Raw genomic sequence first — 12,476 nt, 5'->3', positions numbered from 1 at the left:
ATGTCCATGCAGCCCTCCGGAGGGAAACTTGTGGTGCGGATGTTTATGGATTTGTGAAGGAGGGAGACGCTGATCGGTCTCTGGCTGAGGTACCCTGCTCAGGCCACTCAGATACATCACGTGACCACTTTCTTCGCCCAGACAGCTGTTGCCTCCATCTGTACCATCTATAGTACATGACCTGCTGCTGCTCTCCTCCTCCATACTGTAGTGTGTAAGTGCTGAGAACACAAATAGGAAAAAGAAGTATTTCTCTGGAGGACTTCAGGGGAAGCAACTTCAGATTTCAGATTTTTATCTTTGTCTCCCTTACACTTACTTGCATGTGATATCCATTCTGCTCTGTTTTGATGCTGAGATTAATTTGTATCCTCTGATCCCTCAGTCACAAGGATGCTGACCTTAATCTGTTTTTATGTCTTTATGTAGTTAATTGCATCACAATATCTATCAACACTAAATGTCTACCACTTAAACTGAACTGAAAAACTAGAGCTGAAACAAAGAAAGAAAAACATTCTGCAACCACTTTGATGACCCTGATTAATTTGTCATTTTTCATGTAAAAATACCAAAAATTTTCCTGGTTCCAGCTTGTCAAATGTTAGTATTTGCTGCTTTTCTTTGTTGAATGTGATAGTAAACTTAATATCTTTAGGTTTTAAACTTTTAGTTGGACAAAATACATTTGTTGTAACATTAATGGGCATTTTCACCTTTTCTAACATTTAATAGACCCAAACCCATGAAATATTAAAGGCTCAGTCCAAAACAACAGAATAATCAGAAATTCAGAGATTTGTGGCACCATACTGTAGCTTAAATTTGGATGTGGCATGAATCAGAAAAAGAGAAAGCTCATTCTCAGACTCAGTTCATGTGCCCTTGCTGATCAGGAAGCAGGGAGCGAGGGGGGACAAACAAAGCAGGGAGGCCTGTTCTGATGACGCCTGCTCCCAGGGAAAAGTCACATCTGTGTCCTCTCCTAAGGTCAGCTCTTCCTCAGACTGTGCTGTAAAAAAATAAAAAAAACGGCACTGAGTAAACATGAAAACACACTCAGTTTTGAAGGGTGCCTTACTGAGCGAGGCGAGGGAGACGTCTTGACAGTGCGTTGGCGGGGGAGTGTGAGGAGGAGGAGGTTACATCTGGTTCGGGGTGGAACTGAGGCCTACAGCGACACAGTCATAAGGAAGAATGTTTAAGATTATAAATCTTTACATGCAGCATCGTGCTAATAGGCCTTTTTCACAGCAGAACTGTGAACATGTCATAGCAGGAAAACCACAAGTGTAACTGATTATATTAATAAAGGCTTAACAGTACTAATTACACCTGTGCTTTCCTGCTATGACAGGTCAATATGTCAGCTGTGAAAAAGGCCAATTAGTGTAGTTATAGTAATGTCATTAAAAATCAAGGATAGCTGGAAGATTAAAAAACAACAAAAATGAATGATTAGTTGAACTGTGTGAAGGGTTATAAATGTGTCAGTGGATTACATCAACCCAATTTCAACTTGCTTTTGGTTGTTTTTCTTTCCTCTGAGACTTTATGTCATTTACTTTATGGACTAATAGATTAAATAATAGTGAGCTGCCAGTGTTTTTATTCATTCATCCACAATAGCTTGAATTTGGAGTCATCATTCAGACTCTGGTTTCTTTGCATATTCAATATTATCTTAGATTTTCTATCTTATCAACACTCATTCTTTATCTGTTAATCTTTTACATTTTCTTTCATTAAAGTATTGCCTATGTAGATACTGTAAATGTTCCTTTTTTTTTTAACATTGCAAGTTTGTTTCTCTAGTGCTCTCTTGTGGCCACATGGCGACACTACATCCACTTCACCAGCACAGTCGTCTGTATATGTTTTAGTACAGTAAAGCTGCAATAATTGCAAAAAACAAACACATTCATTCCTTTAATATAACAGCTGTATTTATTTTGAAGTTTTTGAAGTTTGAAGTTTTTTTCTGCAAACAAAAACATTCTAAAATCAATTTCAGAACATTGCCAACTTCAGTATCTTGACATTTATAGGTGGTTTTATTTATTTCTCTTTTCTTATGTGCAGAAAAAAAAGCTTGAGCAGAGACTCCATCCAGAACACACTGGAGAATAAAACTAATCAAATCAAGATGATAAATTTACAGGCAACCAACCTTTAGATGAGGTCAGAACATTATCTTTCACAGAGAAAGCATTATTGAGGTCTGGAACCAACACTGGTGTTTCTACAGGCACTGTAAAACACACAAAGCAAACTAGACCAGCTTATCTAAACAAAAGTTTTGTATTTCAGCTTGTTTTGTGCCTCTCTACCCGGCAGAGAAGCTACAGTAGATCCCCCAGTGATCACTAGTGTAGCGGCCACAGTCCAGCTTCTCCAGCCCCACCAAGGCCATGTGATCAGGGGCCTGACGCGGGACTCCATCCTTGGTTGCCGGGCGGAGGTAGATGCGGTCGAAGCGGCAGCGGCTGACGTAGGGAACAGTCTTGTTGCTGTTGGCTTTGGTGTCCCATGTGTAGCGGCAGTGCTCCTGCTTGCCCAGCCGCTCCCAGACATCACAGACACTGGAGGGAAGGCCCACCTTTGCCACCTGAAAACAGAGCCGGGCCATGTGTTAGTAAAGAGGTACATTTGCGATTACATGTATGGACAACACTGCGTGAGAAAGACCGATGACTGACCTCTGTGTCCCTCAGGTTTGTGTCCCCTCCGAACAGGACGGTGACATCGTCAGGTGCGTCCTTCATCCTCTGCATCACCACTCGCAGCTGCTTCATCCGCTCTTCTGCGTGGCCCCTACAACTTTCGAGGTGGGACGTCATCAGACACAGCTTCTGGCCTTTGAAATTCACCTGATTTGCAAAGAAGCAACATCACAACGAGTTATGAATTCAAGTACAATGATTTAGGTTATTTGAACAATTGTCTGTGTGTGCACCAACCTGAGCTACAAGCAGATTCCTCATCATTTGAGTGGTGGGGTAAGTGACTATCTCGCTCTCCACCAGTTTGACTCGTGACTTCTTCAGCATCATCCCAGTGAAGTAACCGTCTTCACCACCTGGTCAGTCCAAGTAAAGAGAGACTGTAGTTTAAACTGCTAAACTCCTGTATAATACAGGTGTGAGGCGAAACTATGTACCAACAAAGACCATTGGATGATAACTATGGAGTTTAGAAGGACAAATGCAGACAAATTTGCAGTGAAAATACACACATCTCTGAACTTTACCTTCAATGATCAGGTAACTGACAGCCCGTTTCTTCAAGTACTGGACATAAGGTGGAATGAGCTCCTGCAGGAACACCACATCAGGAGTGTATCTACATGTAAAGAAGAGTCACTGTCTTTCTGATCCATCTGATAACTTGGGGGGGATGAAACCTAAAAGGCTTAAACCACCCTTAAGCTACACACAGCATCTCTAGCTGAGTCACACACTCTGAGCTCTGTCAGCAGAGTTTCACCAAGAAGACCTGATTGCTAAATACAATATCAAATGATGCCTACAAAGTGTTACGATGTATAAACACAGGCTTACAAGACTAAGAAGGAACAAAGGCCTCTGGCACGTTCTGCAAGGTTGTCTGTATCGAGTCCATCCACATTCCAGGAGATCAGTGACAGTTTGTCGTCATCTTCCTCTGAGGGTTTGCGTGTGGATGCGGGACTGTCTTCAGTCAAATCTATGCTGCAACATTTTCAGAAACTGTTAATTCAGAATTATAGTTAGCTGGCTATATTCACACACTAATCTTCTCAAGACTTGACTACTGTATCTCCCTCCTTTCTGGCATAAACCAAAAGTCACTCTCTTGCCTCCAACTAGTTCAGAATGCAGCATCTCTGCTTGTTACTGGTTTTAACAGACGACATCACGTCACTCCGATCCTGTTCGATTTAGAATTAATTTTAAGATTTTACTGATCACTTTTAGAGCATGATTGTGTCTGGCTCCAAGCTACGTAACAAATATGTCGACCCCATATGAACCAGCCTTGCATCCTCAGATGTGCCCCCCGAGGCTTAAATCTAAAGTGAACGTGCTCTTACCATCAGGGCCCCTTGGATTTAAAACCTGCCTGAGGGGATGAAGCTTGCAGAATCAGTGATTTCTTTTAAATCACTTCTTAATACTCAATTTTATAGACTTGCTTTTATGTGATGTTGTCTTTTTACCGTCTTTTTTTATCTTTTTCTTATTTCTAATGTATCTTCTTGTCTTAACTTTGTCTTGTTTTTGTTTTGTTTTGGCCTTACTGTTTGGCCTTCTGTTGTTTTATTGCTTTTTATTGAGCATCCTGCTCTTGTTCTGTCTGTCAAAGCACTTTGCAAACTCTGTTTTTAAAGGTGCTATATAAATAAAGTTATTATTATTATTATTATTATTATTATTATTATTATTATTATTATGTCATTGCACAATAACGTAGACAGCAAAATGGAAGACAGCACACCTACCAATCTCGAGGTTTTTCTTCAACCTTCTGTTTCTTGGTTGGGGGTCCGGTCTCTCTCTCTGGAGAATCTTCTACTTCAAATACTTTCTCCATATCTGCCTCGAAGAATGAGTTCAAAGCTCTCTGAAAGTGGTGGGAATAATTATTATATTTGCTTACCACACTGTTAAATAAATGAGGGTCTATTTAACCATAGTTGGCCAACTGCATGAAGATATTTACTTCATCCATAGGCCATAGTAGTTTTTTTAAAATTTTTTTAGCACTTTTGTTAGCCAGAGAGGCTGACACCCAATCAGCAAAATCACCTGCAGCAGCATTAAAATATTGCACATATTGGCCACCACCTGTAATGTTTAATCTCCAGCTAATGTCACATTTCAGAGGTGTTTTATGGTGTAGATACTGTACCTCCATCTCCCAGTCATTTTCTGCCAGGTAGCACTGAGCCACAGCGCTATCAGTTCCCGCTACAGCAGCAAACTCATCGCAGAGACGAGTTCTGTTTTCTTCCACATTAGAAACTGACGGTTTGTCCGAGTCGGATGTGTCAGCCATTTTATTTATCCACTTGTTCAATTCCTAGAACCACACTTAAAAAAGTGGACATTAAATGCAAACATGCGTCATGTTTTTTTTCTTCATACATCCATGGTTTTCGCTCTTTGCAAGTTATCTGAGGTGTACCAGTGAAAGGCTTCCGGGTGAACTTTATAAAATCCAACAGAACAGCTAACTGCGCATTATTAAAACTCAACATATCTACAATTATACACAATATATAAGTATTAATGAATATCACCATATGTCGCCATTATCGCGGAGCTGTTTGCTTTCTAATGAACAAATCTGGTTGATACGCAGCTCAGCTATTTCGGCTAGTTGCACCCGGACGATTTTTTCAAACGCAACTATTTCCGGTGAGAAGTAAACATACTTTTGACATTGGCCGCCGTGCTTATAAGAGTTAAATATGGTTTCGTTGTCTTTAAACTCGATAAAACAAGTAATGAGAGCAATGGTAGATAGCCCAGGCTTCGACAGAGTCCTGAACAAGGTAAAAAAACAAAACATACTCCGTCACATTTCAAGATTTTTTTTTCTCTGTGAATGGGTAACACTCCGTAACTCTGTTGTTTTTCAACAAATGCAGCGCATATCTGCTTTGCATAAACATATCTTCGCACTGTGACAGATAATTACGTGTTTTCTCAGGTGGACATTTTGTCTGCCAGCCCGGGGAAGGTGGTGTGTGAGATGAAGGTGGAAGAGGAGCACACTAACCGGTTTGGGACGCTGCACGGCGGGCTGACAGCCACCCTGGTCGACGTCATCTCCACCGTGGCTATCATGTACAGTGACAGGGGAGCACCGGGGGTCAGTGTGGACATGAACATAACGTGAGTCCATGAACCCTTTAAAACCTTTTTTAAAACCCTCAGATTTATTCCGCTCTGGTCCCCGAAAACCCTGCATCAGCTGTAGATTAACATATGTAATAATAATGGACATTTGAGCTCTTAAATGTAGAAATGTACATCACAAATTGCAATGGTTGTAACGTGAAATGTGGGAAATTAACCACAGATGGTTGCTGGGTTCCTACGGGTCCATGAAATCCTTGAAAGTTTGTGAATTTTTGAGAAAAAAAATCTAGGCCTTGAAAGTTTTTGAAAGCACACATAAATAGACTTGGGTCATTGAAAGAGCTTGAATGTATATATTTTGTGCAAAAATAGAATATTCTTTAGCTGTGCTGTGTTTGAAGGCCAGAGACCACATAGTCTGTGAGCTTCTGTAAAGCCTGCTAGTTCTCATTGTAAAAAGTCTGTTGTAACAGTCATTAACCTTGGTCCGTGTATCACACTATGCAGTGTTGTGTCCTTGAATTTGAGGAAATTGGGCCTGGAAAGTCCTTGAATTTAATGTTTAAGAAGGTGTGGGAACCTTGTGGTTGAGACATTGATCTGAGATTCACAGCAAGCACTTAGACTAACCACACTCATTTTATGAATTATTTCAACCCAAATTATTCCTGTAATTTTACTTTCAAGTTATATAAAGGTGTCATTAAATCACTAAAATTTCTAAAGGTTGAATATTTTTCAACTTTCTAACATATTTCAGACAGGGCTGTAGCTCGGATTTTAGAAATAGAGAGGTCAGCTGAAAGAGAGTCTAAGTTGTTTTTATCTGGAATTTATGTTGGGGGTTTTTTTCAATTTATTGTTATTTTTTCTGAACATTTTACTTCCTAACATGAATGTTTATATGCTATTTCCAAGTTTTCCCACACCGCCGGGAATATAATTATGTTGAAGAAAAAGAACAGAAGAAAAAATGAATACATCTTTAAAAAAATTGATTATTGGCCTAAAAGTGGCCAAATGTAAATATGTGCAAGATTTTCATTGTGTATTTTTAATTTAAATTGTTTACCTGTGTTCAGAAATTCTCCCAAATGCCCAGACTTAAGAAAACAAAACTTGATGTTCATTATCATTATATGTTCAGGTTTTCATGACCAGAAACAGGAACCTTGAGAATGTGTCATATCTTGCTTTAAAATTAAGATTAATTTATCTCCACACTATTATCTTAACCCAAAACATGTGACTATCTTACAGATACATGAATGCTGCCAAGATTGGAGAGGATGTACTCATCACCGCTCAGGTTCTGAAGCAAGGACGGTCGTTGGCGTTTGCCACCGTGGACCTCACCAACAAGGCCACAGGGAAGCTCTTAGCACAAGGAAGACACACCAAACACCTCGGTAGCAGCTAAACTGTCTCCACTCTGTGCCTGTCTGTAGATCACATGATCATGTCACTGTACTGTAACAATGGACACTTAAGATGTATATTAACCTGTGCCTGTAAATAGTTTGACTGTGTGTAAAATGTCGTTTACAGTGCTACAAATCCTGCGCATAGCTGGTTACTTAGTGACGTTTGTTACCGCGGTCACATATGACAGTTATAGAGAAACTAATCGCTGTATAGCCAGAGTCAACCTTGACCTCATCATATCAATGATTCATGCACATGCAATAAAACAAATGGACAAGAGTTCTGCTTTCAGAATTTGCACTGTATTGGGATATGCTCAGCAGTATTGATTTGAGAATCATCAACAGAAAAAACCCAGAAGTTACACGCCTTATACCCTTTCAACTGAACACACTGAATCAACAAATTATCTGTACTATGTACTTCATATTCTTTGACAAGCAAGCCTGCAAAACCCAATTTTAATTTGATGAGCATGGCAGCAAATTATCTTAATTTTAGTAGGTCAAATTAAACAAAAACAAAAAATAAAAATCAGTTAGCTTCAGCAACTTGTGTTAGGTACGTTAAGTTTAAACAAAAGTCTGTCACCATTTCAGTTTCTCACCAACCCACATCCCAAATAAAACAAAAACATAAAACATCAGATTTCAGTAGCTTAAATGAATAGTGCATGAACGGCTTGAACGGTGACAATGACCTTCAACATCTAACCAACATGTCTCAACTTTGTGTACAATGCCTTTCAAGTCACTCAAGGTTTTAGCAAAGGCCTGCCTAGCATTTTTCAGAGGAAAGCAAATGACACCAAAACATTTCTTTAAAAGTCCAGCAAAAAACTAAGGCGGTTTATAAGAAGCAATACCTACACCATATGATTTGACAAACATTGTTCATCTTGTTATCTTTGCTTACACGGGTGTTTTAACACCTATTCACACCTGTCCTTGGTCAAAAGATTGCGTCAAGTTGTTCTAGAAACCCCATTGACATTACAAGCTTTAACAATCCTTTCTTATGACAACAAGGATATAAAACACGTCCATCTGAGAACCACCGTGAAGACCTGTGTATTGTTTGTTCCTGTTTTTGATGCAACATAAAGAGTTCCTTCAATGACCGGTGCTGTTGACAGTGCGGCTCCAAGAGAACAACCAACCACTCAAAATCAATGTTCGTGCAGGTTCAAATAAACAAAACTGGATGAGTGAGTAGAAGGGAATGAAGAGGGAGTGAAATTTAAAAAAAAACAAAAAACAAAAAAAAAAACAACAACTGGGGAACCAATCCAAAAATGGCAGAGAGAAGAGGAGGAACATTGGGAGCGTGAGGGAAAACAAGGATGGGAACTGAATCAGCTTCAGGTCAGGGAGGGGAGAACGAGTAGTTAACAAAAAAGGAGAGATCCAAGCACAAGTTCAAATCTTTTTTTTTTTTTTTAAAAGGAAACTGGTGGAGATGAGTACATCAATTTGCTTCTGAAGGCTTAGGCAGGAGGGTGGGGAAGGGCTTTTCCCTATGTGGCTGGATGGAGCAGGAGGCCTTAATCAGGCATGTATGGTCGGAGGTGATCCTCGATGTCTCCCACACCCCAGCAGGTCAGCTGGTCCTGGGGCAAGTACAGGCAGAGGCTGCACAACTTGAAAACTGTGGCCTTGGTTTTAGGAGTCTGTAAAAGATTAAGACGGAGAACATTCGTAGAAAGTGTGTTTGGAGGCTGTATAAAGCAGCTGCTGGTGGTGCCATCTTTGAAAGCTTTTCTCAACTGTAATGCTGTATTTTCTCTGCTATACTGACTCACCTGTAAGTGCTGTCTATCCATGAAGAGAAATACAGACTGAGTTGGGTTGTTCATGACCATTCCAGCCTTGTCTTTACGACCCAAAGCATGCAAGCACTGCTTCTCGTAGTCTCCATGATGAAATTCAAACTTGGCCTGTGAATCAGATGATAGACTTATGAGCTAAGAAGTCCATTTTGGTACATCCAGTTATAAAAAAAGACAGAGCATTCAGTTACAATAACAGCCTTCAAACATTTACAGCTTGAGGGATCTGAGAAGGTGTCAAGCTCTGACCTGAACAGGCCTAAAGGGTTCGTCATCGGCCCCCTTCCATCTGGAGAACAGCAGACAGACAATCTTCTCAATATCGTTGCGTGGCCAAAGGATGAAGTCCATCTCCTGTGTGCAGCCTATCACATCCTGCGGGAAAAGAACAATGTATTAACACATGTTAACAAGATGTTGTCTTCTTCAAACCATCCCCGCTCCTTAGATGGTTCGCTAACTTACCCTTCGCATCGACTGGTATCGGGGGGCGTGTAGTTGCACAACGTCTTTTTGCAGGAGTTCTATTGAACTCTCTAAAGAGTAGCTGGAATCCCGCACACCTCGTAGGATGTTTTCTTCATAGTTGTTGGTCATCACTGGCACCACTTCAGCTACCTCAAAAAGTGCAGACTTCTTCTTCTGTAAAGACAAAAAAAAAACAGGCAAAGACAAATATTTAATCATTTTGATTTGGTTATGTAATGAGGAGCACGTTTTTCTAGGACACTGGCTGCCATGGGACTGATGCATTTTAAGATCATGTAAGGAATTTCTAAATTCTTCGTTATGCTGACAAACCTTTTCTTTGAAAACGAAGGCTATATAAATCTTGAAGTCAAACTGATCAGCCAAAGATTCCCTTTTCTTCCGCAGTTGAGCTCGAAGTCGATTTCTTGTTTGATTTCTTCGTGAAGTTGGGTCCCCCATGGTTAGATTTTGATGGTAGCGTCTTCTCTTGTGCAGAATATTTTGTCTACACTCTACTTTTGTATTTATACGTTGGATAAAGGATGGAGCTAGCTACCCTTTGCAGAAACAACGCATCAAACAACTATAGATCTGTGAAATACCCACTAACTACCAACTGAAAAGGTCAGCAAATCAAAAAGAAAACTAAGTCATTTTATTTTTTTTTGTAAAAAGGGCAGTGTTGAGGAGGGGAATGATCAACAAGCTAAGACTACATCTCCTTATTACTTGTTCAAAAATCCATGTTTTAAGACATGACTTTAAAGCCGAATGAGCTTGTTTTTCAACCTGCCATCGACACGGGATTACAACGGAGATTTAAATGAAAGAGCAACTCAAATTTGACTGACTTTTCTTCTGTAAATGTTACTGAAATTAACAGAAGCGGCTGCTACCATAAAAAACCCATATCGGCGATATATATTTTTGCTAGTGAAATTGAGGACTACAGAGACTAGCAAGCAGACAAATATTCTATTAATTGGGTCATTTCAAAGTCCCTCATCCATGGCTGTCGTTTTGTGTTTGTTTTCTCGGTCGAGACTGCGTTATGTGCGTGTTACAGACAGATTGGGGATACAGACGAACATGGCAGATAAATACAGATGCCAGGAGATATTGGCACCGGGTAACATCGAAGACTACTGCGAAAGTAACTTGACATTTCCTTGACTTTTACTGCCACTCATTTGGCCCACGGCCTGCGGTGCTGCCACTGCTGATAGTCATGATGCGGGCGTATTTTTAGCACACTAGCTAAGGTGAGCTAGCTAGCAAGCTAATCTAGGCATTCACTTCCCGACACTAACTAGTAGTGAACCGACGATATAGCTACATCTTATCTTCTGACTGATTGGCTTAATTGAGGCCTGTGTGTGGTTGGCTAGCTAGCGTACAGTCATCTTTCCACGCGTTTACATTTTCTCGCCTGGCTCAATATGACTGCCAGTGCTGTAAGAGTCAAGAGACCTGCAGGGGTTGACTGACTTAACTGGTTTTGCTTGTGCTCAGCATTTTTAGCTTGGTTATTATTTGCTCCAGTCGTGTCTTGTCAACAACTTCATCGACAAAAATCAGCCAGGGAATCAACAGCACAACCAACGGCCAAAAGAAACGTTAGCTTAACAAAATCTGCCCCCTTTTTTTCTGCACGTCTGAAGTTTCGAGGTGTTTTGCTGCGCTTGTTTTCTTTCTCTCTTCTTTTCTTCAGTCGTCACAACCTCCGGCTCGCCCTGCTGCATGCCATGTCAAGATAAATCGACAATCCAGCTGAAATCCTCCGTTCTTTCAGTCGACGTGTGGCGTGTCGTGTCTCCCGGCGGGCCCATATTTAACGGCGAGTCGTCCAACGTTTTTTCCGTTTGGTTTCTTTGTGTGTGTGTTTTTTTCAGCTAATAACGGCACACAAACACAAGCTCGTCGATCCACAAGCCTCCCCAAAATGGCTGCGCAGACAACTACAAAGATGTGACGTATGTTGTCACGTGACCGCAGCGAGGAAGAAAAACAACAGCAAATGGTAACTGGCATGGTGTTTAAAGTCCTCCTCCACTCAAATAAATGTGTTTTTATTCTTGTTCCGACAGTTGGATGTTTGAGCTTCACTGTACAGACTTTGACACTATATATTATATATTTATCTGCTAAAAGGGGAATGTTTCTCTGAGCTCATTGAAAATATAATTTTAAGTGGTGGGCCTGCGATTTACATAAGTGTGTTGTGGAAACTTGAATCCTCCAGCGCTCAAACACTGAACAATGGACTTTACAGTGAAGTAGGAGACATTTTGTGTCCAGCAGTTAAACTTTTGAAATGAAAAAATAGTCACATATTTATAGATTACGGAATTTTTAGTGAGGGAGAAGGCAGAGATGTAATTTTAAGGATTTCAACAAGCTAATTTAACTATTTTTTTGTGAGAAAACCATATCAGACGCAAATTATTCAAAGGTAGTATTTTTTATTTATTTATTTTATATACATCTTAAAGGTCCAGTGTGTAGGATTTAGTGGCATCTATTGGAACGGACCTGGCAGAAATAGAACATAATATTTAGAAGTATGTTTTAATTAGTGTATAATCACCTGAAAATAAGAATCGCTGTGTTTTCGTTACCTTAGAATGAGCCCTGTATATCTACAGCTCAGGACGGACAAACCAAACACTGGCTTTAGAGAGGGCCTTTCGCAAGTTTTTGCAAGTTTCGCGGGCCACCGCAGGTTCTCCTACACGCTAGATGCCACTAAATCCTACACACTGGTCCTTTAAAACATGTGTGGAGGGGATCTTTAATTTATAAGTATAAACTCACTCCTCAGGGTTTTTTTTTTTAATTATCTGGAGCAATAGATATCTTTTGTAAAAAAAAAAAAAATCTATTTTCTTTCAACAGTGGTTTAGTAA

At 40.2% G+C, this 12,476-nt stretch overlaps 3 protein-coding genes across 3 annotated transcripts; 1 reads left to right on the top strand and 2 right to left on the bottom strand.

Moving 5' to 3' along the window:
• Nucleotides 1-1,928: 1,928 nt before the first annotated feature.
• tdp2b (tyrosyl-DNA phosphodiesterase 2b) lies at nt 1,929-5,175 on the bottom strand. Its single transcript, XM_067613034.1, has 7 exons — nt 4,891-5,175; nt 4,481-4,602; nt 3,561-3,710; nt 3,251-3,342; nt 2,961-3,079; nt 2,700-2,870; nt 1,929-2,608 (listed from the first exon to the last, which is right to left on the bottom strand). Exons 1-7 carry the CDS (start codon nt 5,035-5,037, stop codon nt 2,327-2,329), a joined length of 1,083 nt encoding a protein of 360 aa, XP_067469135.1. The 5' UTR covers nt 5,038-5,175; the 3' UTR covers nt 1,929-2,326.
• A 201-nt stretch (nt 5,176-5,376) lies between these two features.
• On the top strand, nt 5,377-7,550 carry acot13 (acyl-CoA thioesterase 13). Its single transcript, XM_067613038.1, has 3 exons — nt 5,377-5,536; nt 5,695-5,879; nt 7,107-7,550. Exons 1-3 carry the CDS (start codon nt 5,453-5,455, stop codon nt 7,264-7,266), a joined length of 429 nt encoding a protein of 142 aa, XP_067469139.1. The 5' UTR covers nt 5,377-5,452; the 3' UTR covers nt 7,267-7,550.
• Nucleotide 7,551: 1 nt separating this feature from the next.
• On the bottom strand, nt 7,552-11,535 carry c15h6orf62 (chromosome 15 C6orf62 homolog). Its single transcript, XM_067613036.1, has 5 exons — nt 9,901-11,535; nt 9,565-9,741; nt 9,349-9,474; nt 9,073-9,207; nt 7,552-8,940 (listed from the first exon to the last, which is right to left on the bottom strand). Exons 1-5 carry the CDS (start codon nt 10,027-10,029, stop codon nt 8,815-8,817), a joined length of 693 nt encoding a protein of 230 aa, XP_067469137.1. The 5' UTR covers nt 10,030-11,535; the 3' UTR covers nt 7,552-8,814.
• Nucleotides 11,536-12,476: the final 941 nt, after the last annotated feature.

The sequence above is a fragment of the Thunnus thynnus genome, chromosome 15 (assembly GCF_963924715.1).
Source record: "Thunnus thynnus chromosome 15, fThuThy2.1, whole genome shotgun sequence".
Classification (NCBI taxonomy): Eukaryota; Metazoa; Chordata; class Actinopteri; order Scombriformes; family Scombridae; genus Thunnus; species Thunnus thynnus.
Note: the sequence above shows the minus strand (reverse complement) of the source record. Positions and strands in the feature narration are given on the sequence as shown.

What these genes read in the sequence shown, in the direction of transcription:
- acot13 (XM_067613038.1), top strand. Translation starts at nt 5,453, where the DNA reads ATGGTTTCGTTGTCTTTAAACTCGATAAAACAAGTAATGAGAGCAATG. An exon ending in TCGACAGAGTCCTGAACAAG is followed by an intron (nt 5,537 to 5,694) that starts GTAAAAAAACAA and finishes GTGTTTTCTCAG; the next exon opens with GTGGACATTTTGTCTGCCAG. An exon ending in AGTGTGGACATGAACATAAC is followed by an intron (nt 5,880 to 7,106) that starts GTGAGTCCATGA and finishes ACTATCTTACAG; the next exon opens with ATACATGAATGCTGCCAAGA.
- tdp2b (XM_067613034.1), bottom strand. Translation starts at nt 5,037, where the DNA reads ATGGCTGACACATCCGACTCGGACAAACCGTCAGTTTCTAATGTGGAA. An exon ending in AAAATGACTGGGAGATGGAG is followed by an intron (nt 4,603 to 4,890) that starts GTACAGTATCTA and finishes CACCACTTTCAG; the next exon opens with AGAGCTTTGAACTCATTCTT. An exon ending in CAGTTACCTGATCATTGAAG is followed by an intron (nt 3,080 to 3,250) that starts GTAAAGTTCAGA and finishes TGGACTGACCAG; the next exon opens with GTGGTGAAGACGGTTACTTC.
- c15h6orf62 (XM_067613036.1), bottom strand. Translation starts at nt 10,029, where the DNA reads ATGGGGGACCCAACTTCACGAAGAAATCAAACAAGAAATCGACTTCGA. An exon ending in GATACCAGTCGATGCGAAGG is followed by an intron (nt 9,475 to 9,564) that starts GTAAGTTAGCGA and finishes CTTTTCCCGCAG; the next exon opens with GATGTGATAGGCTGCACACA. An exon ending in AACCCTTTAGGCCTGTTCAG is followed by an intron (nt 9,208 to 9,348) that starts GTCAGAGCTTGA and finishes TCTGATTCACAG; the next exon opens with GCCAAGTTTGAATTTCATCA.